The sequence below is a fragment of the Spermophilus citellus genome, assembly GCF_964194105.1.
Source record: "Spermophilus citellus genome assembly, chromosome: 1".
Taxonomy (NCBI): domain Eukaryota; kingdom Metazoa; phylum Chordata; class Mammalia; order Rodentia; family Sciuridae; genus Spermophilus; species Spermophilus citellus.
Genome location: NC_138182.1, coordinates 196,956,929 through 196,979,341, shown reverse-complemented (window position 1 = coordinate 196,979,341; position 22,413 = coordinate 196,956,929). Strand labels below are relative to the sequence as shown.

The following is a 22,413-nucleotide window of genomic DNA, read 5'->3' as shown; positions in this document are numbered from 1 at the left end:
AAGGAATTTGGAGATGTCATTTAATTCTCAAAACTACAACTCATCAAAAGACAAATATCACAGCACCAGTTACAAATAAGGTTTAAAGACCTTAAGTAGTTCTCCCAAGGTCATGATACAGGTGGATAAATAATCAAAAGTTCAAAATTCAGTCTCTGACCCATAAGACTTAATTCTCCTTAAGAGTCATACAGCCTCAAATGATTACATTTATATTAAATGTAAGGAGGAGCATGAATTTTTTTACTTTTTTTTTTTTTTTTTTTTTTGTACCCGGGACTGAACTCCATCACTGAGCCACATCCCCAGCCCTATTTTGTATTTTATTTAAAGACAGGGTCTCACCAAGTTGCTTAGCATCTTGCTTTTGCTAAGGCTGGCTTTGAACTCATAATCCTCCTGCCTCAGCCTCCCAAGCCACTGGGATTACAGGTGTGCGCCACCACACCCAGCTGTGAAGTATTTTTACTACATATTGCCAGGGGAAAAAATATTCTATATAGAAGAAAAAAAGCATTTATTTTCAGTTTATAAATGTTTCAAGTTTTCTAAAATCTTTAATAGTATTATCCCACTGAAGTGCTAATGCTTCAAGAAACCTTTCAAATTTAAGTTTATATATGAGATCTATTTATTAAATATCAGTTTTATAAACTGACTCAAAGGGACAAGAAAAAGACCTCTATATTTTTGAGATGCAATTTTTTTAAAGATTTTATAGATTTGCTATTTCAGTTTAACCTGCAAACATTTTCCATTAGACTATTTTTTCTTTTCTTTTTTTTTTCATTAGACTATTTTTCAATGTTGAGAACTCCTAAGTACCTCCCAGGTGACAATTTTTTTCTGTTAATTTGTACAATATACCTACTAAATTAAAATTAAATGGTTTGGAATGTTATTTGGACATAAAAAAAGAAAGAAGCTATGATACAGGTTGCATGAGTAAATGTTGAAAATATCCATGTAAAATAAGCCAGATACAGAAGACCACATATTGTGTGATTCTATTTATATGAAATGTCTAGGCAAATTTATAAAAACAAAGTAGATTAGCAGTTGCCTGAACTAGAAGAAGGTACTAACGGGCACAGTGTTCTTTTAAAGATAATGAAAATGTTCTACAATTAGTTAGTGATGACTACACAATTTTGTAAAAAAAAAAAAAAACCAATGAATTATATATTGTAAAACGGTAAATCTTGGAATAAATGAATTATGTCTTAATAAAATAAAATCGAATGACTTTAAATAAATACATTAAATGTATATGACTATATGTGTATGTTCTTAAAATATAAAATTTATGCAATTATCAATTTATTGAATCCCATTTTCACCATAGTAAGTAAAAAGTTCTATTTCACAAATGTACACTTTTCTAGGGATTAAAAAAAAATCTCAACTCTCTAGAGTTATTATAATTCCTAGGGGAATCAAAAGGAACCACAATCACAGGCATGTTTGGCCGATAAATTTTATATATTCCAATTTACCTGAGTTACTTCACTCTCAGAATTTAGAAAAGTCACATCATGTTAAGACATATCTAATAAGTTAAATGATCAATTTATAAAAATTATCAGTTTGAGAGGATTTTGCTTTTAATTATTTGCCTCTCAATTACCAAAAGAAAATACATATAAAAAATTATAAATGAAGTTTAAAGAATTCAAATGTTAGAAACAAAATTGAAAACAGGTACTTACTAATTTGTTTTCCTGCATGTATATTCTTTGTAGTTTCAGACATCCCTTAGCTATGACGATCATGCCTTCATCTGAGATCTTGTAACACTGGCCAAAATGAATATCTTTGAGTTCTCTACATTTCGACCCCAGCTGTAAACAAAGAAATTTGGGTAAATGCTCATAAAATAACGAGGATAACATATTTCTAGTGGGACTTTCATATAATATTTGAATATAATCACACTATAATTAAAGGATTATTTATAAATTACTTTTAAAACAAGAATGCAACCAACTGATAACTTTCAACAGGTATAAAAAAATTGTAAAAGTTTTTACCTTTTAACCTCGTTCCCTACTTCAACTACTTCACACTACATGTCCAACAAGGTACCTAGATTCCTTAACAGTTGAAATTCACATCTTTATTTCTTCTGAGTCTTACTAGTAGGGAGCAACATAAAGGTATAAAATTATGATGTTTCTGTAAAGTTGAATATTAAACAGCAATTAAAACTGGAATAAGGGCTGGGGATGTGGCTCAAGCGGTAGCACGGTTGCCTGGCATGCGTGCGGCCCGGGTTCGATTCTCAGCACCACATACAAAGATGTTGTATCCGCCGAAAACTAAAAAAATAAATAAATAAAAATTCTCTCTAAAAAAAAAAAAAAAACTGGAATAAGCTTTTGATTGATTTTATATATGAGATTTTAGAACAAAATCCAATTTTACAAATAAATGTTTTGTTTTTGTTTTGCAGTGTCAGGGATAGAGCCCAGGGAGGGCCTAATGCATGCTATAAACATTTCAAATGTATATTTACATGCTCATGCACATATACATAAGAAAAGAAACCAAAATGTATACAATGTGTTAACTAAGGTTATTTTTTATTAGTGACTGGGGATTTTTTTCCTTTCTGCCTATGAATCTTCTCTAATTTTTTAAACTCACATTTTAAAGTTCTATTTCAAGTAATGATATTAGAAGGATATGCAAGTTATTTTTTTTAACATTTTTTTTATTGGTTGTTCACAACATTACAAAGCTCTTGACATATCATATTTCATACATTAGATTGAAATGGGTTATGAACCCCCAATTTTACCCCAAATGCAGATTGCAGAATCACGTCGGTTACACATCCACAATTTTACATAAGTTATTTTTCTAAGGGTGGTAAGACATACAAATGATGTTATCTACATTAGTCTATACTCTATCCAGTTATATATTCCTTTAGATATGTAAATTCCATGACAACAGGATGGCTTGGGTTAAATAATATATCTCTAGTTTCCAATGTATTACACTAACTCAATATTTGTTGAATGTATGAAAATGTTGATCAGGGTTGTGCATATAAATAAGCCTCTTTAATTTTTTTCTTCCCCAGTGATGGAGATGAAACTTGTATGCCAAGTAAGTGCTCAAACACCGAGCTAGAACCCCAGCCCAAGAAGCCTCTTTAAAAGGGACAAATATGAGCTGGGGTTGTGGCTCAGTGGTAGAGCTCTCGTCCCGCATATGTGAGGCACTGGGTTCGATCCTCAACACCACATAAATAAATAAAATAAAGGTATTGTTTGTCCATCTACAACTAATTTTTTTTTAAAGGGACAAATACCAGAAACCATGATTGTGGACTTATATACCACTATTTCCTAGTTAATTGAGGAGTTCTAAACTGGGCCCATGGATAGAATTCGGTTTTCCAAAAAAGTGGACAATACATATTCTATTTCATACTATCCACTGACTTTATCTTTTCCTTCACCTAATATAAGCAAAACATCAAACAGATGGGCACAGTGGCACATGTCTATAACTCCAGTAACTCAGGAGGCTGAGGCAGGAAGATCACAAATTCAAGGCCAGCCTCAAAATAAAGAGAGAATCTGAGTGGGGAGCTCAATGGTAAAGTATCCCTGGGTTCAATACCTAGTACCACAAAAATAAAAAATAAAATTTTTTAAAAGACAGTTATTTAGCTGCACTTGTGAATTTGTAAACAACAGAAATTAAAGATAATTTCATATAACACTGCTATTGCAGATACCAAGAAAAATCATTTTTCTTCATTATTATTTATCATGTTCATTATTAGATAAGCTATCTTGGCTCTTATTTAATTCATTAAAAGAAGCACACATATTTATAGAACAAATGTACAATGGTATATGACACAAACCAGAGAAAGCTGAATCCAAAGCCTGTACTAGGAAAAGCAGAAAATCAAATACACTATGGAACTTTTTTTTTTTTAAGTTGCACATGGACACAATATCTTTATTTATTTACATATAGTGTTGAGGATCGAACCCAGTGCCTCATATGTGCCAGGCAAGTACTTTACCACTGAGCTACAACCCAAGTATTATGGAATTTTCAACAGGTTCACATATTTCTGGCAGTGAGAGTGAGACTGGAAATTTAAAATACCAGGATTCTTAAAAGTATGATTAAGTAATAAACCATCAGATCACCACCATCGTTCTACAATGAAAAAATACTAGAGTTCTCTGCAGGGAGTAAAATAAGGTTTTTAACTAGGGTGTGCATATATAGCTGAGAACAGAAATACATTGCTGAAAATGCAGGGACTGTGTGTATATTCATAATAGTAAAAATGGAGGAATTTAAAGAAATAATTCTAAATTAAAATTTCCAGAATGAAAGAATATGAACATTCAGACTGAAAGTTCCTCCACATCTCTACCACAGATAAAGAAATAACAACTTAAATCCTAAGATTTTACAACTCTAGATTCTAGAGCCTTTCAGAGAAAAACAGATTTCACAGAAAGAATTTGGCTAAAAAAAAAAAAAAAAAAAAAAAAATCAAACTTCCCAACAACACTAAAAGTAAGCAAAAAAGCAATGCCACCAAATCTTGAAGGAAAATTCTTTCTAATATAGAATTCTGTACTCATGATTCAGACCATGAATTAAGCCTGAAGGCTGAATTAGAGATATTTACTGACATAAGTTCTCAAAAGATTCATCTCCCGTATACTTTTTGTCATGATGCAATGTCTATGCTTTTAACAAAACACGAGATCACAGCAAAAGTTGACATGACATTTGGATAATAGGAGTTCTAATCCAATAACTAGATGAAAAAAACCTTAAGGATGCTAAGATGCTAAGATGAACACTAATGCAACAGCACCTACATATAAGAAGCCAAGACTAAAAACCTGCTATCTCAGACAGATCTGCTTTAAAGAAGTAAATTTGATTAAGTATCAACAAGCAGAGAAAACTTTAAGCTCCATCAAGAATATAAAAATTAACTAAAGTTGGGGGGGAAAAGGTTTATTAATTCCAAGGAAAACAAAATACTACAAGAAAAAAAAAAGGTAGATACACAATTATAAAATGTGAATATAGAATACATTTTTTTAGTAAGAGAGAGAGAATTTTTAATATTTATTTTTTTTTTTTTTAGTTCTTGGCGAACACAACATCTTTGTTTGTATGTGGTGCTGAGGATCGAACCCGGGCCGCACGCATGCCAGGCGAGCACGCTATCGCTTGAGCCACATCCCCAGCCCAAGAATACTTAATTTAACAAAAACTATAGTTGAATTATGTTGGAAGGATGAGAGGATAATAGAAGGATATATGAGAGCCAAATTTTTGTCTTCCATGGCAATAAATCACCTACCTAGCCAAAGTATGTTAATTATAAAATTGCAGACAAACCTACTAGGAGAAAATATTTTCTGCTCCTAGAGGAAGTTCAATTAGTCTAATTCCTAGTCTCTCTACTGATTAGTTTGTATTTAATAAAGAAGAGACATTATGCTCATCACTATAATTCTTCCTCTTAGGAACATACTTCCCATAGGGAATATCATCTTTACTTTTCTAATTGGGGCCATTGTGGTGGTTTGGCCTAGACAATTACTAAGTCAGTTGGCCAAACTCCAGAGTCAAATTTAACAAGCCCATTTAGCTCTAGTGCTAAGCAACATTCTTCACCTTAAAAGCTTCTGAGTAATAAAGTTGGTATATTTTCATCTATTACTATTTCTCTGTCATATTTCTCAATTCAATTAGATCCTGCATAGTAAAGGGCAGACCCCTTGACAAACATTTAGTGTACCAGCAAGAAACACTAAGAAAGAAAACAACAGAATTTTTTTACATAAGGAGTGATTAAGGTTTTGGGTGGAAATTTAGGCATCACATTTTGCACAAGTTGATAGAACCTCAGGTTAAGAATATACATCCCATTACAACAGATCGAGAATGAGAATGAGACAATTATCTTAAGATAATTTCATGGTATACAGACACTTGAAAATGGTTTTGGTGGCTTTATCCACTAAGAAATGACTTTTTTTTTTTTTTTTTTTTTGGTACCAGGGATTGAACTCAGGGGCACTCAACCACTGAGCCACATTCACAGCCCTATTTTGTATTTTATTTAGAGACAGGGTCTCACTGAGTTGCTTAGTGCCTTGCTGTTGCTGAGGTTGGCTTTGAACTCGTAATCCTCCTATCTCAGCCTCCCGAGCCGGTGTGCACCACTGCGCCCAGCTAGGAAATGACTTGTCATAGAGGTAAGGGTCATGTGGGTAACCATACAAAGAAAAGGATTGACCACTGCAGACATTATCAGCACATGAGTTCTTGCTAGTAATTGAATAACTCAGGAGACAAGGTATTATGACTCGTTACTATTGAGTTTAAATGTCATTTTATCTCACTGCAGAAACTATAATGTTCTATTTTAGACAACATCACCAGACAAAATAGGCAAGTCCCATCTGTACTAATTACCATAACCTCATCCATAAATAAATACTTTAAGTTCCAGACTATCTAGACAATGTAAAGTCAATCATTAGACCCAATGTATTTCCCAATTGTGCCGATATTCTTCAAATCTCATCTATACAAGACCCACAGAAAAATACTGGGGTTGGGCAGGGGTTGTATTTGTAGCTCAGTGGTAGTGCGCTTGCCTCACACGTGTGAGGCACTGGGTTCAATCCTTAGCACCACATAAAAATAAACAAAGGTATTGTGTTCACTACAACTTTAAACAAAAGCAAAAACAAACAATGCAGAGGGCATCGACCAAACCCTAATAAGAGTATTAATGTTTGCATTCCCTGAATTCAACATAATTAGCAGAATTAGCATATGACTCTACTAAATACAAAATTCTTCATTCAGGGAGAATGCTAGAATAAGAGCACTGATCTTGCCAAAGGGAGAAAGCTTGATAAGAGCCCTGGGATCCAGTTGAACCACCAAAATGTTGGTAGCCTGTAAGTTTAAAAAAAAAAAAAAAAAAAAGTGCCCTAGAGAAAGGCCTATTCTAGTCTGTTCAAGTTAGAGATATTTGGAAAACACCTTGAGCTTTCCACAGTTCCACCAATAAAAAGCATAAAATTAAAAGTGAAAAAGTGAAAAACACAAAGATCATAATCTAGTAATTGCAATGCCTGTTTAAAAGAAATTGATTTCTGCTCACTAGTCTGGCTGTGTGAAACTCTTAAACTGTTATTATATCCTAAAAAAATAAAAAAAACAAACTGAAAACTCATCAGAGAAATGATAACACAGTAAAACGTTGTCCCCAGAATGATAGAGAAAGGCAGACACAGAATCACAACTAACCAAAACACAGAAACCTACTAGTAGAAACAGTAGAAACCAGGAACTGGAATAGGAAAATCTGAAACTGTAACTGAAAACATTACCCAAGGTTCAGTGCAGATGCCTCAGAGACTTTAAAAAAAAAAGTCCTAGGGGACCCAGGAATTGGAGGGCCCCCTTGACTACAGAAGGTTTAAAAAAGATCTCACAGAGAACATCAGAGAAAAATCACTTCATGATTCTGGCAATGGGAGGGGAAAAGTAACTGTTTTGAAATATACCAGAACATTCTGTTCCTAACAAGATTTGCCCTCAGACGGGTATTTTACCAGAGCCTAATGTATTGGAATTTTGTCACAGTCTCACGTTCCTTGAGAATGAAAATACTCAACTCCGGTTCCTCTAACCATCCTATCCCACAACTAAGTTGAAAAAATTCAAAATACCAGGAAAGTTAACAGTCCAGGGATACAGACTCACTAAAAGATTAAAACCTAATAATAAGACTATACAACACTTCTCCATATCTCCACATCTTACCATCACTTTATTATAGGCCCATTTATAGAAGCTCCATTTCCCAGTATATCACATCTACTTTTCAAGGAAAAATTATAAGGCACACTAAAAGGCAAAAAAATATAGTTTAAAGAGACTGAAAAAGCATCAAAACCAGTGTCAGTCATGACAGGAATATTGGAATCGTTAGTCCAAGAATCTTTAAAAATTGCAATTAATATGCTAAGAACTTTGATGGAAAAAGTAGACAACATGCAAGAACAGAAGTAGGGGCTGGGATTGTGGCTCAGTGGTAGAAGGCTTGCCTAGCACCTGTGAGGCCCTGGGTTCGATCCTCAGCACCACATAAAATAAATAAAATAAAGGTATTGTGTTCAGCTACAACTAAAAAATAAATACTAAAATAAAATTTAAAAAAAAAAAAGAACAGAAGTACAGCCAACACACGTTTCGGTTATTTTGTTTTCATAATGGTACCAAAACCTGGAAACGGGAGGTTTATTTGGATCCTTTTTACCCCTCCCCATTCCAATGAACCTCCCTTTCTCCACCTCCTTTACCTTTTTGCTAACAGTTATTTAAATGGCTAATGAGACCAGGAAAGTGTGTGTTTATCACCAAGCATTCCTATGGTTCTCTGAGGTTGGAGAAGCCCTCAGCCATGCAGGTAAGGCTGAATCCCCAGACTGACTGTTCCTCCTCCCCTTCCATGAGATGTCTGGAACAGTGGCAAGTTTTAGCCATTTTTTTCCTGCATGCAACATGAGCCATCTCATTCTTCAGAGATGTAAGACACCCTTCAAGTCTCTCGCAGAGTTGCCCTAACAAAGACCCTAGCCTGTTGGACCATCTGAACCCTGGGGGTTCCTCCATCCTGCCTGAGAACTTTGCCTTTTGGTTCATCTAGACCCTGAGAATCCTCCACCAGTGATTGTAGAAGGGGACACCTTCTCTTTCTCCAGTGGAACTCTTTGAGTGATGAAAGAGAGACATCAGGAATACCTTGATCTCTATTACCACCAGTCAAACCTCTCCAACATGGGGGTTAAACAGTCTATCCCATGGGACGAACCCCCTAGGTTATCTCATTAATCTGACCTCAAAAGCAAACACCTTATTAGGTTGAGTACCATATCTGGCTGCAACATAAATCAGAAAGCCTAATTCAAAGGTAGGAATATCCATCCACAGGATTCCCCTCTAGGTTGTCTCATTAAAAATCTCAAATTGGGACCTTTGACCCAAAAATTCTCCAAGACTTGGACAATTTCCTCACTGACTCACAACTCTCTTCTTTATTCACTGCCCCCAAAACAGCAGGGGAACACCTTCCCTCTGCTCCCTTATCCTACCTCCCCAAACACCAAATCCCCGCTCCCCCTCCCCCTCTTGCCATCACCTCCCTTTACCCAATCTAAAATTCTTCCAATGAAACACATGTTCTCTCTTCAGGAGGTGGCAGGAGCTGAAAGGATGGACCAAGTTCATGTTCCCTTTTCTATGACAAATATGTACCAAACAGAGGAGAGATTAGGCTCATTTTTCTGAAAATCCTACTACTGAAGCTATTAGCAAATACACCACCTTATACCTCAATACTCCTGCAGGTACTCTCTTTGTCCATATTCAATTTGTCAAAGGATCTGCACCTGATATCCATAAAAAATTTAGTTAGAAAACAGGCCCAAAACTCCTCAACAGCAACTTTTAGATGTTTCTTCACAAGTTTTTAACAATCAGGAAGAAGAGACATAGAAGGAGAAAGAAAAGTATCTCAAAGCTCAATATCAACTCTGGCCTCAGCCATCCATAATCCTAAAAACGCCCTGAGATGCTCATGGCCCAACCAGACCCTCTAATACACCTCCTGGGGTCTGCTTCCAATGTGGGCAGACAGGACACAGGGCAAAACCTGCCCTAACCCAAGGTTTCCCCCCCTCCCCCGCCAAGCTCTGTCCTAACTATAGCCAAGGGAGACACTGGAAGAAGGACTGTCCCCAAGGAAAGACATCCACCCTCCCCTTGGTACAATCAGCTTCCCAAGCCCTGTACACTAAATCAATGGAATGAGGGGCCCAAACTCCTCTGCCTCTATACCAAAGCAAATACCCCTATTATGGGAGTCTCCAAATTAAAAGTCTCCATCATCTTATTTTTTCAACATTCCAGCCCAGACCTGATCACTGCACTCCTTAAGCCTTCTAATTATTCCTTACTCCCTGGGATTGACCCCACAGTCAATCCCAGAGACATCTTTCAATCCAACGTTGCTAAACATCATCCCCCTGTTCAAATCTGACTAAAAGACCTCATTCAAGTCTGGCATGAAGCCAGGCCCGATGATACACACCTATAATCCCAGTGGCTTGGGAGGCTGAAGCAGGAGGATTGCCGAGTTCAAAACCAGCCTCAACAACAATGAGGCACTAAGCAACTCAGTGAGACTCTGTCTCAAAATACATAATAAAAGGGCTAGGGATGTGGCTTGGTGGTTGAGTGAGTGTAAATCCCCAGTACCAGAAAAAACTAAAAACAAACAAACAAAAAAAAGACCTGGCCTGACTACCAGGGGAATAAAAATGGTTAAAATTCCCTAGTTGTAGCTCAAACTACAAATTCCTTTGGCTTCTGCCAGACCTCACCAAGGATTGAGCTGAAATGTAAATTGCAGAGGCCTGCCCAGCTTACAGGATTAGGACCAGAGGGCGGGGGTGGGGGGGGGGTGGGAATGTGCCCCTCTTAAATCCAAGCCACTGTTTTCTATACCTTGAGAATCTTTACCTAAGTATTTCAGAGCTCTTATTCTTTCAATATCTGAACTCACTCTAATCTGAGCCAAAAGTAACCTCTGATTTGATAAAGATGTTCTGCATGCTCCTTTACTAATTATAGCCGTGTTATTTTTTTTCCTAGGACACTTGTTTCTTAAATTCTATATTTTTGAGCTCATGGTTTTATGGTGAATTCACATTTGATACTGCATGCCTAAATGAATATATTTTTCTGACCAATCTTTTTTTATCTAATTATAGAGGTTTTTACACTGTTTTTGTTCAGAGGCCAAATTTTTCAAGGGTTAGCTCTTAATCTAATAGAGGCTTTCATAAACATCTGTAATATTGCAGCGGAAATCTACCTACCAAAAGCTACCACGTCTTTGTTTAGTGTTTGTGTATGTATGCACACCTGTGTATTGTGCATACATATGCTATGTGCTTATATGTCTACATGTGCTTATGTTCATATATCATGTACATGGTATCAAAATTGGTATATAAATAAATGATTGCTCATAAATTAAAATTTAAATGAAAAATGGCTGCAAATACATAAATAATTTTAAAAGTTCAATTTAAATCAATTAAACAGATAAAATAAAGGTGTCTTTAGAATTACTAACTCACAAGTATTTCTAGGTGGTCAGACAATTAATGGAGGTGTGAATTTCTACAAAATGTCTAGAATGTAATATCCACTGTTTCTAGGATTTTTCTTCAACAATGAAAAGACGAATAATGCTGTACACTACACCTGTCTGATACCTTGGTTTTTAGTGTTAAAAATAAGTAGATTAGGCATCAATGGGATTAATCTGCATGAATATGTTTGTTAGATATAACTGATCAACTTACAAAGTTAAAGTGCTAACTGCTAAATATAAAATCAAGTGCTCTTTGACTTCTTGAATTCCACAGGATAATATATCAAAACACTATGTGTGTTGTCACAAACTAATAAATAGAAAAAAGATTTAGGATTGCTTTGTCTGTGTCTTCACTGAAAACAAGGCTACTCAGAGTTATAACAGGTATAAAAAGGGTCCAAAAGTAACTGTGCTTTAATTAAAATACTATAAATAGCACAGAGTATTTCATCTTTATTAAAATGAAATAATTCGTCTAAATTCAGAAATTTAATGACAATTGTTTCAGAATGAAAAAAAAGGTGGTTAACAGCTAAGAAAGAGAAATAAGAAGGTTCTAGGTATAGAAATATATTTTAATAAAGAAAGTAGAGGGAAAAAGAAATGTTTCTAGATAAGAAAGCCTTGTGTGGTAAAGTAGAATGTCTAAGTAAGCTACAGAAAGTTTGTGAAGGGTAAATTTCAAAGATTGTGTGTAACTAAATTATTCATATATTTATAATTAGCATAATCAATTAAAGCTATTCAAGACTTTTTCCTAAGGTCAAATATTAATATACTGGTATAAACCAAAGTTTTATCTATGTTAGAACATGATTTTAAAGGAATTAGGGTTTATACAACTCTAGTTAAACAATAACTGTTATTTTAAAGTATTACGCTATATTACAGAGTTTAGAAATTTCTTTAAAAGCTAAACTTGGTTAATATAAAACATCAATATAATTGTGGTTGCTAATATTGACACTTTGGTATAATAAATGTATTCATATCTTCCAGGTATACAAGTCTTTAAAGTATGAGGTTTAAAAGAGCATTTAATCAAGCTGATATTCTCCAAACTAAAGCTGTCCATAGTGGTAATTTTTGACTAATGAAAATAGGATATTTAACTGAGGACTTCTTTATATCATTTAATGTTCTGTAAATGGACCTGTTATCAATAAGATATACTCAAAAATTTATGTTATCTTTTACACTGGGATAAAAATTTAAATGTATTTTTAAAAGATAATGAGAGCCTGATCTGTTTAAAAGTTAACATTGTGAAACATAAAAACATTATGCTACTTTCCCACAAAATGGGGTTAAAAGCTCTTTTAGCTTTTGATTCATGTTTCAAATGTAATGTTGCATTGTGTTATCTAACATATACTTAGGAAACGATATATATAAACCTTATAAAATGACATTTGAGAAAGAGACAAAGATAAGCTTCAGAAATAAAACACTTTACCTAAGATATGCCAAGAGCCCCACCTCACCAGAGTTATGATTCTGCCTCTCACCTTACTTCACGTTAAGATAATTTCAAAGTAGGCTAGACTTAAGCTCATTTGAAGTTATGTTCAAAAGATAAATTTTTATCATAAAGATTATTGGGATCTCAAAATAAACAAGAAATATAATATATAACTAAGTAAGGTTTAATATTATAAAAATTACATTTCTTTTTTTGTATTTAAGGACAATTATTGAAAGTGAAAGAAATGATGGCATTTCTAAATAAAGATTTCACTGGGTTAATACTACATGTAATGTACTTTTCTAGATAAACATGAAAAAAATTCATTAGTGGTATTCTCACCAAAATCCAAAAACAAAATGATAGTCCATAGTAGATCCACACTAGTACAATTAATGTTTGTCAAATGTATATACAAACAAATCACATTTTTAGAGCTGATTATTACCAAGTCATAAAGTGTAGTCACCAAACTATTGTACCATGTGCTCAAGTAACAGTGTAATAAATTAAAGCTTCACATAAAAGCCCACTTTCTGAGACATCTACTTCTCTAGTTAGAGATATTAAGCTCAGCTTTGCAGATTTTCATCACCAATTAAAACAAGAAGTTGTTCAGTGGGCAGGGATGGTTCAACATATCACAAGATGAAAAGAAGCAGTTCATCAATCCCGCATGCTTTTTCACCTTGATCTATACAGCTGGTACTAAATGTTTATGATTAAGACAGAGCTTTTGGGCTAGGGCTGTCACTTAGTGGCAGAACACTTGCCTAGCATGTGGAGGAACTGGGTTCAATCCTTAGCACCATATACAAATAAAATAAAGGCATTCTCTGTCCATCTACAATTATTAAAAAAAAAAATTTAAAAGAACTGCAATATTACAGATAGCATCAAGTCTAAGTTAGCCTGTAACTTAATACATAGTTATTATACAAACTCAATTTGATTTTACTCGTTAATTTCATTTTGTATTTTCCTTATAAACTTTAACTGTTGTCTGTTAGTGCCTTACAGAAGTACAACTGTCCAATATAACAACCTGAGCTAATTTGAGATAGTAAGCCATCATCTATAGACGGGATATAAAGCTAACTTCCAGTTCTAATACTGACCCCAAAGGGGTAAATGACTGTAAAGTTATAGACATTAAAGTTAAAATCCAGTACACTGACTTTAATATTGGTGAACCTGACTTGCTAGGTGTTTAAAACAAAAGTTTAGAGATTAAAGTTTGGAAGTAAAAGGATCAAGAAAAAAATAGCCAATATTTGGCTCTGGCCCTGAGTCAGCTTAAATTCAGAGAATAAGGGGATTTCTCTAAAGCCTTTGCAACTCTGGGCCACATGACCTCCAGATCAAGGGGATCCATGAGAACCTGGAGAACAGAAGGTGGACCAGTGCACATGCTGCAAAAGAAGAGGGTCATTAGAGAAGAGAGACATCCTTGATGTTCCTAAGGGAAACCACATTGGCAAGGAGACACTGACCCATCCCGGCTGATGGTACTAAGAGAGCTAAGTGGCTGCTCTCAAGTTCCAAGAGTGACCCCCTGAAGGAACTCAGCTGATTCTTAACAATTGATTAGAAGAGCTTGGTCATGAATGCCTAGCAAAAACAGTTACAAGCAAAGTACAGCCATTCCTGGGCATTTAAAAAGAAAAGACAATAGTTGTTTTAATACCAATTAAGACAGAGTTGGTTAGCCCCACAGCCCTGGTGACCCCCAAATTCTAAAGCATCTTTTTTTTTCCTTTGTGAGGCTCATATTTACCCCTGCCTACCAAAAATTGAACTGGCCTCTGTACCCTTAGTCTTTCTTACTCCAAAATTTGGTTTTACCTACCAACCAAAGTTTTCCCATCCTGATAAGAGAGCCCTTCAGTTTATTCCCTTACTCAAAGAGTTAGAAATATCTGCCAGGGTTGGCACAGGAGCAGCAGGATTCGAAACCTCTTTTCACTACTATAAAAATTGTCAGCACAAGTTATTAAAGATATACAACAGGACACTGATTTGGTACTGACTTTACAAAATCAACTGGACTCCCTGGCATCTGTCCTCCTGCAGAATCATCAAAGCCTAGATTTCCTTATTACCAAACAAGGTGGCCTCTGCCTATTCCTCAGGGAAGAATGTTGTTTCTTGTCAATCAATCAAGATTGATAAGGGATAAGGTTAAATAACTAAAGAACCAATTGGAACAGCAGAGACAAGAATTAGTCCATTCCTTCTCCCTCTTTTAATTCAACTAATACTCACTTTTCTTGTACTAACCTTTTTTACTGCTTTGTTAACTTTATACAGAAGCAACTTCTTGACAAGGTGACCCGTTTAGCCCAGATCACCTCCCAAGAACACGCAAAAGCCTCCTTCACTCACAACATGACTCCTGAGCCCCATAAGGAAGGAATCACCCATGACAACATCCAAGTTCCACCTTCCTCTACATGCCCCTCACACCACAACCACAGGACTGTAGAGGAGCCTCAAATACCTCCCACCTCCTTATCCTCTTCCAGATCTCTGATAGGGGATTTCCTTCTCTGCCCCTCTCCAGCAGGAAGTAGCCAGATATGATGATGTTGCCCCAAGTCATCATATCCCTATCAGAATCTGGAATGAAGGATACGGACAACAGGCCTCAGGGAGGGAGGGAACTTCCCCTAGAGTTCCTCAACCTGCCCTCCTGACCTACCCTAAATTAACCCTGTCACCAAAACTCCTTCCATGACTTGGCCCTGCCTAAAAAAAGCACTGCCAAAAGTAACTCCTCGATGGCCTGGTTCTGCTAAGGCCCTATAAAACTCAAACCTCTGTGGTGGCCCATGGCCATTTTATCCCTGAAAATGTGCTCCTCTGCTGCTGAAAAAAGTATCACTGGTCCAGAAGGTCTGCCTCCATTTTCTTTTTATATACTCTTTCATGTGCTTTCATCCCCAACATTAGAGACAAAGACAGGAGGACTGCAAGTTCAAGGCCAGCCTCAACAATTTTAGCAAGACCTTAAGTACCCCTGGGTAAAATCTCCAATATCACACACACACACACACACACACACACACACACACACACAAAGATGGAAATTCTAGAGAGATGGACTTTCTCAAAAGAAATCAAAAGAATGTTAGAAATAAAAAACATTACAACCAAAAGGAAGAATGCCTTTGATAGGCTCTTTGGTACACTGGAGGAGGCTGAGTAGTCTCTGGGAATTTTATAATATGGTAACAGAAATTTCTAAAACTGAAATGAAAAGAGAAAAAAACTGAAAATAAAAATGTCCAAGAACCATGGGTTAACTAAAAAGGTATAATATAAAGTCAGACTCAATGGCACACACCCATAATCTCAGCTACTCAGGTGGCTGAGGCAGAAGGATGGCAAGTTGGGAGGCCAGCCTGGGTAACTTAGTAAGACTCTGTCTCAAAATAAAAAATAAAAAGGTCTGGGAATATAGCTCAGTGGTAGAGTGCCTCTAGATTCAATCCCTGAGAGAAATAGTGAGAAAGAGAGAGAACAATGTGGATGAAATGGAAATAATGAGAGAAGAAAGAAATATCAAGAGAGAAAACAGGAGCTGGGGATGTGGCTCAAGTGGTAGCATGTTCACCTAGCATGCGTGAGGCACTGGGTTCGATTCTCAGCACCACATAAAAATAAAGATATTGAGTCCATCTAAAAAACTAAAATAAATAAATAAATATTTAAAAAGAGAGAGAGAGAGAGAGAGAGAGAGAGAGAGAGAACAACAAAGCAATATTTGAAGAACTCTGAGAATTTCCCCAAACTAATGTCAGACACCAATTCACAGACTCAATAAGCTCAGAGACTCTCACACAGGACTTTGAAACTATAGAAATCAAAGACAGAGTAAAAATTTTGAAATATTCCAGTGATTAAAAAAAAAAAGGCACCATGCTGCACAACTGTAATCCCAGTAGCTCCAGAGGTTGAGGCAGCAAGAGTATCAAGACTTCAAAGCCAGCCTTAGCAAAAGCAAGGCACTAAGCAATTCAGTGAGACCCTGTCTCTAAATAAAATACAAAATAGGGTTGGGGATGTGGCTCAATGATCGAGTGCCCCTGAGTTCAATCCCCAGTAACCCCCCCAAAAAAAAACTTACCTATAAAGAATAAAAACTGTTCTCTCTCCAACTTCTCTCAGAAGCTATGCAAACAAGAGAGTAGAGTGAAGTTATGAGTAAAAACAAAACAAAACAAAAAAAACACCAATCTAAAATTCTCTAATGCGTGAAGTTATCTTTCAGAAGCAAGGGATAAAAAAGATGTTCTCAGACCAAAAACTGATAACTTTTTTTTGAGGCAATCTGCTGCCAATAGATTTGCTTTATAAGAAATAAAAAGTTTTGAATCCTGAAACATGGTGGGCCAGAGGGAGGCAGCATTCTGTGTCACTCAGTGACGTGGGAATCAAGTAGTGGGAATATTGCTTTTCTGCGAGAGAAAGAGGACCCCCGCCCCCACAGCTGATACCACACAGTAATCACAACTGCCGTCCCTTGCAGGGCTGCAGGGCTGCAGGGCTCCAGGCCTCAGCATCAGAGCAGGACTCCCGACTACTCACCTACACAGGGCTCCTGGGCATGAGCACCCTCGCAGACTCCTGGCCACACACCCATGCATAAATCCCGGACGTAGCTCCCACACAGGTGACCAGGCCACTAACGACATGCAGAAACTGACCGCTACTCCCATGTGGACCCCCATGTACCACCGTGGGGCTCCCCTTGTCTCTCCATCTTGGGACTCTGTAGCCACCACCAGAGTCCCCTACGCATGGTAACATGCCTGCACCTAAGGACATCGCACAGGCTCTAAAGACAACCAACAGCCCCACACTGTACGTCACAGAGCTCATCTCTGAACACATCACCCAACACCATTGCCCAGTTCCCCACAACTGATCCAACACACCATCACTTAAAACAGCCGCCTATATCTGGGGTCACCTTCATCACCAACTTTAGTTGGGGCAACTCCCAGTATGGGAAAACAGCTGGGCAAGTACCATAGTTCCCAACTCCCCCTTCTCCCTGGCAGCAATAACCCGGCACAGTGACTACGCAATACAAAACAGCTCTCAAAGACAGTGGTCAGTCCCCAAAGCGCAACCCACAAGACCTCTGGAGAGGAAAGGTCCCCGATTAAGAAGTAGAAAGGGAGAGGGTGAGAGAGATACAGTTTAGAAACTAATTTAGAGACAAAGAATGGTGAGATCTACAGGTGAGATAAGGAGATAAGACCAGGCACCCACATCACGTGAACAGACCCCAAAGGAGATCCTTGGGGTGCAGTCTCCCATCGGGGATCAGGGGGTGCAATACGCCACTTCCAGGTGCCCTGCACCCAAGACCAACACTCCCACCTTCGTAACCTTTACCATCCTGAGGGTGGAGATACCAGCTAACAACAGACAATCCCACCTACTGGATAAGAAGGGAATCAGGAAAGATACTGAATCTTGTCTGTCGAGATTTTTTCTTCTTCTCCCTCTCTATTCTCCCACCCTCACATCCCCAACATATGTGAAACCAAGTACTTTTCATGAATTAGGATACTGAGGACTGTGATATCTGAATAGTATATTACAGTTGTATATTCTTTTTTCTCCTATTTATACATTTTTTTATTTTTCATAATATTTCTGTGTTTGTTTTATGTACTCTAATGTCTTCCCACATGTCTACCCAAAATTAATTCCTTCCTCTTCTCCTGCTACTAACCCCTTAGATTCCTCTTTCACACTTCTGAAGATATAATAACTCTATATCCTCACCTCCTACCCCTCAACATCTCATTTTACACCTCACCCCTGGTCCTCTGTCCACCATCAGAAACTATAAACCCTTTTGCAAACCTACTGTTTATATTGTGGATAATAATGGAACTCGCCATTTCTGTATATTGTGACCAAACTATAAATGTCTTAACAGCAACTATTTGGTTTAAGGTTGTATTTTATTTGCATTGGGATCTATTAATGTTGTCCTTCCCTTCTAAAGGCAGGTATTACAACCCTAGAAGTCTACAGGGTAAAACGTTAACGCATCACATCCACAGTGCTAGGAGGGAACACACATGAAAAACATGAAAAGGCAAGGGAAGAAATAAATCAAGATACTACATTATTAGAATCCACAGCCAGCATCACAGAAGAAATGACAGAGAAGGAGTTCAGGATGTACATACTTAACATGTACTGTGAATTGAAGGAGGATATATGAGAACAAACACAGGCAGCAAAAGATCATTTCAATAAAGAGCAACATAAGCAAATACAGGAAGCAAAAGATTCCTACAATAGAGGGAAGTTCTTAAAAAAAAAAAAAAAAAAAACACAAAACCAGAAATCCTTCAAATGAAAGAAACAATAAACCAAATTCAAAGCTCAATAGAAAGTATCACCAACACATTAGACCACTTGGAAAACAGGACCTCAGACAAGGAAGACAAAATATATAATCTTGAAATGGTAAGAAATCATGAGCAGAACATTCAAGAAATATGGGATAGCATAAAAAGACCAAATTTAAGAATTATTGGGATAGAGGAAGGCAGAGAGTTCCAAATCAAAGGAATGAACAATCTATTCAATGAGATAATATTAGAAAATTTTCAAAATGAAAATGAACTGGAAAACTAAATACAAGAGGCTAACAGGATGCTAATACTACAAAATTACAACAGATCCACCAAGGCACATTATAATGAAAATGCATAGTGGAGAGAATTTCAAAAGCCACAAGAAAAAGGAATCAGACTATATAGAGGGGAAAACCAATTAGGTTATCTGCAGATTTTTCAACCCAGACCCTGAAAGCCAGAAGATCGTGGAAAAACATATATTAAGCTCTGAAAGAAAATGGATGCCAACCAAGAATTTTATATCCAGGAAAATTAAGCTTTAGATTTGATGATGAAATAAAAACCTTCCATTATAAACAAAAGTTAAAATAATTTACAACTAGAAAGCCTGATACAGAACATCCTAGGCAAAATATTCCATGAGAAAGAAATGAAAAATGACAATGAAAATCAGCAGAGGGAGGTATTAAACCAAAGGAAAAACTAATCAAAGGAGAAACCAAGTCAAGTTAAACACCAAAAATGAACAAAATGGGGCTGGGTTGTGGCTCAGGGGTACAGTGCTCACCTAGCATGGATGAGGCACGGGGTTCAAGACTCAGCACCACATTAAAATAAAAAATAAAGATACTGTGTCCACCTAAAACTAAAAAATAAATATTTCAAAAAATAAAAAATTAACAAAAATGGCTGGGAATACAAATCATGTCTCAATAATAACCCTGAATATGAATGGCCTAAACTCACCAATCAAAAGACATAGAAAAACAGATTGAATTTTTAAAAAGACCCAACAATATGCTGCCTCCAAGGAACTCATCTCATAGGAAGACATCCACAGACTGAAGGTGAAGGGTTGGGAAAAATCATACCACTCACATTGCACAAGCAAGCAAGGGTTTCCATCCTCATAACAAATAAAGTAGACTTCAAGATAAAGTTAAACACACAGGATAAAGAAGGAGATTTCATACTGCTCAAGGAAACACACATCAACAAAGCATAACAATTACACATACATATGCCCCAAACACTGGAGCATCTACATTCATCAAACAAACTCTTCTCAAGTTCAAGAGTCAAATAGACCACAACACAATAATTCTGGGTGAATTGAACACACATCTTTTACCACTGGACAGATCTTCCAAACAAAAGCTGAACAAACAAACTACAGAACTCAATAATACAATCGATAACTTAGCCTTAACTGAGACATATAGAATATTTCATCCATCAATGAGTGAATATACTTTCTTCTCAGCAGCACATGGATCCTTCTCTAAAACAGAACATATATTATGCCACAAAGAAACTCTTGGCAAATACAAAAAAGTAGAGATACTACCCTGCATTCTATCAGATGATAATGGAATGAAATTAGAAATCAATGATAAAATTTAAAAAAAAAAAACTACTCCAACACCTTGAGACGAAATAATATGCTACTGAATGAACAATGGGTTGCAAAAGATGTGAAGGAGAAGATCAAAAAATTTTTAGAAGTAAATAAGAACAGTGATACAACATATTGAAATCTCTGGGACACTCTGAAGGCAGTACTAAGAGGAAAGTTCATTGCATGGAGTTCATTCCTTAAAAGAAGAAAAAGTCAACAAATAAATGACCTAAAATTATATCTCAAAGCCACAGAAAAAGAACAAATCAATACCAAAAGCAGTAGAAGACAGGAAATAATTAAAATCAGAGCTGAAATCAATGAAACTAAAACAAAAGAAACAACAGAAAAAAACTGACAGAACAAAAAGTTGGTTCATTGAAAAAGTAAATAAAACTGATGAACCCTTATCTATGCTAACAAAAAGAAAGACAAAGAAAACTCAAATTACTAATATCTGTGATGAAAAAGGAAACATCAGAACACACATTACAGAAATACAGAAGAAAATTTCAAATTATTTTGAAAATTTGTACTCCAATAAAATAGAAAATACAAAAGGCATTGACAAATTTCTAGAATCATATGATTTGTCTAAATTGAATCAAAATGATATACACAATTTAAAGAGATCAATTTCAAGCAATGAAACAGAAGACACCATCAGAAGCCTACCAACCATAAAAAGCCCAGGACACAGCTGAGTTCCACAAGATCTTTAAAGAACAACTAATACCAATACTCTTCAATTTATTTCAGGAAATAAAAAAAGAGGCGGCACATCCAAACTAATTCTAGGAGACCAATATCACCCCGATTCCAAAACCAGGCAAAGACACAAAGAAAGAAAACTTCAGACCAATATTTCTAATGAACATAGAAGCAAAAATTCTCAATAAAATTCTGGCAAATTAAATACAAAAACATATCAAAAAGATAGTGCACAACGATCAAGTGGGGCTCACCCCAGGGATGCAAGGTTGGTTCAATATAAGGAAATCAATAAATGCTTTTTTTTTTTTTTTTTTTGGTGGTGATGCTAGGGATTGAACCCAGGGCTTTGTGCATGCAAGGCAAGCACTCTACCAACTGAGCTAGATCCTCAGCCCCAAACCTTCTAGAACTAGTAAATGAATTCAGCAAAGTAGCAGGATATAAGATCGACACCCACAAATCAAAGGCATTTCTGCACATCAGTGAAAAATCCTCTGAAAAGGAAACTACCCCATTTACAATAGCCTCAAAAAAATAAAAAACTTGGGAATCAACCCAATGAAAGAGGTGAAAGACCTCTACAACTAAAACTACAGAACACTAAAGAAAGAAATTAAAGAAGACCTTAGAAAATGGAAAGATCTGCCTTGTTCTTGGATAGGCAGAATTAATATTGTCATAATGACCATATTACCAAAATCACTATACAGATTTAATGCAATTCTAATCAAAATCCCAATGATATTCTTAATAGAAATAGAAACAGTAGTCATGAAATTCATCTGGAAAAATAAGAGACCTAGAATAGCTAATGCAATCCTTAGCAAGAAGAGTGAAGCAGGTGGCATCACTATATCACACCATAAACTATACTAAGAGCAATAGTAACAAAAACAGCATGGTATTGGCACCAAAATAGAATTGTAGACCAATGGTACAGAATAGAGGACACAGAGACAAACTCACATAATTA

The 22,413-nt window shown here is 36.2% G+C and overlaps 1 protein-coding gene across 1 annotated transcript in view; it reads right to left on the bottom strand.

The window, feature by feature from the left end:
* FBXL17 (F-box and leucine rich repeat protein 17) overlaps positions 1–22,413 on the bottom strand; it is a 497,231-nt gene that overhangs the window by 451,005 nt on the left and 23,813 nt on the right. Inside the window, exon 4 of the mRNA XM_081298229.1 lies at positions 1,710–1,841. Within this exon, the coding sequence (XP_081154355.1) occupies positions 1,710–1,841 (132 nt within the window). The remainder of the gene's footprint in view (positions 1–1,709; positions 1,842–22,413) is intronic.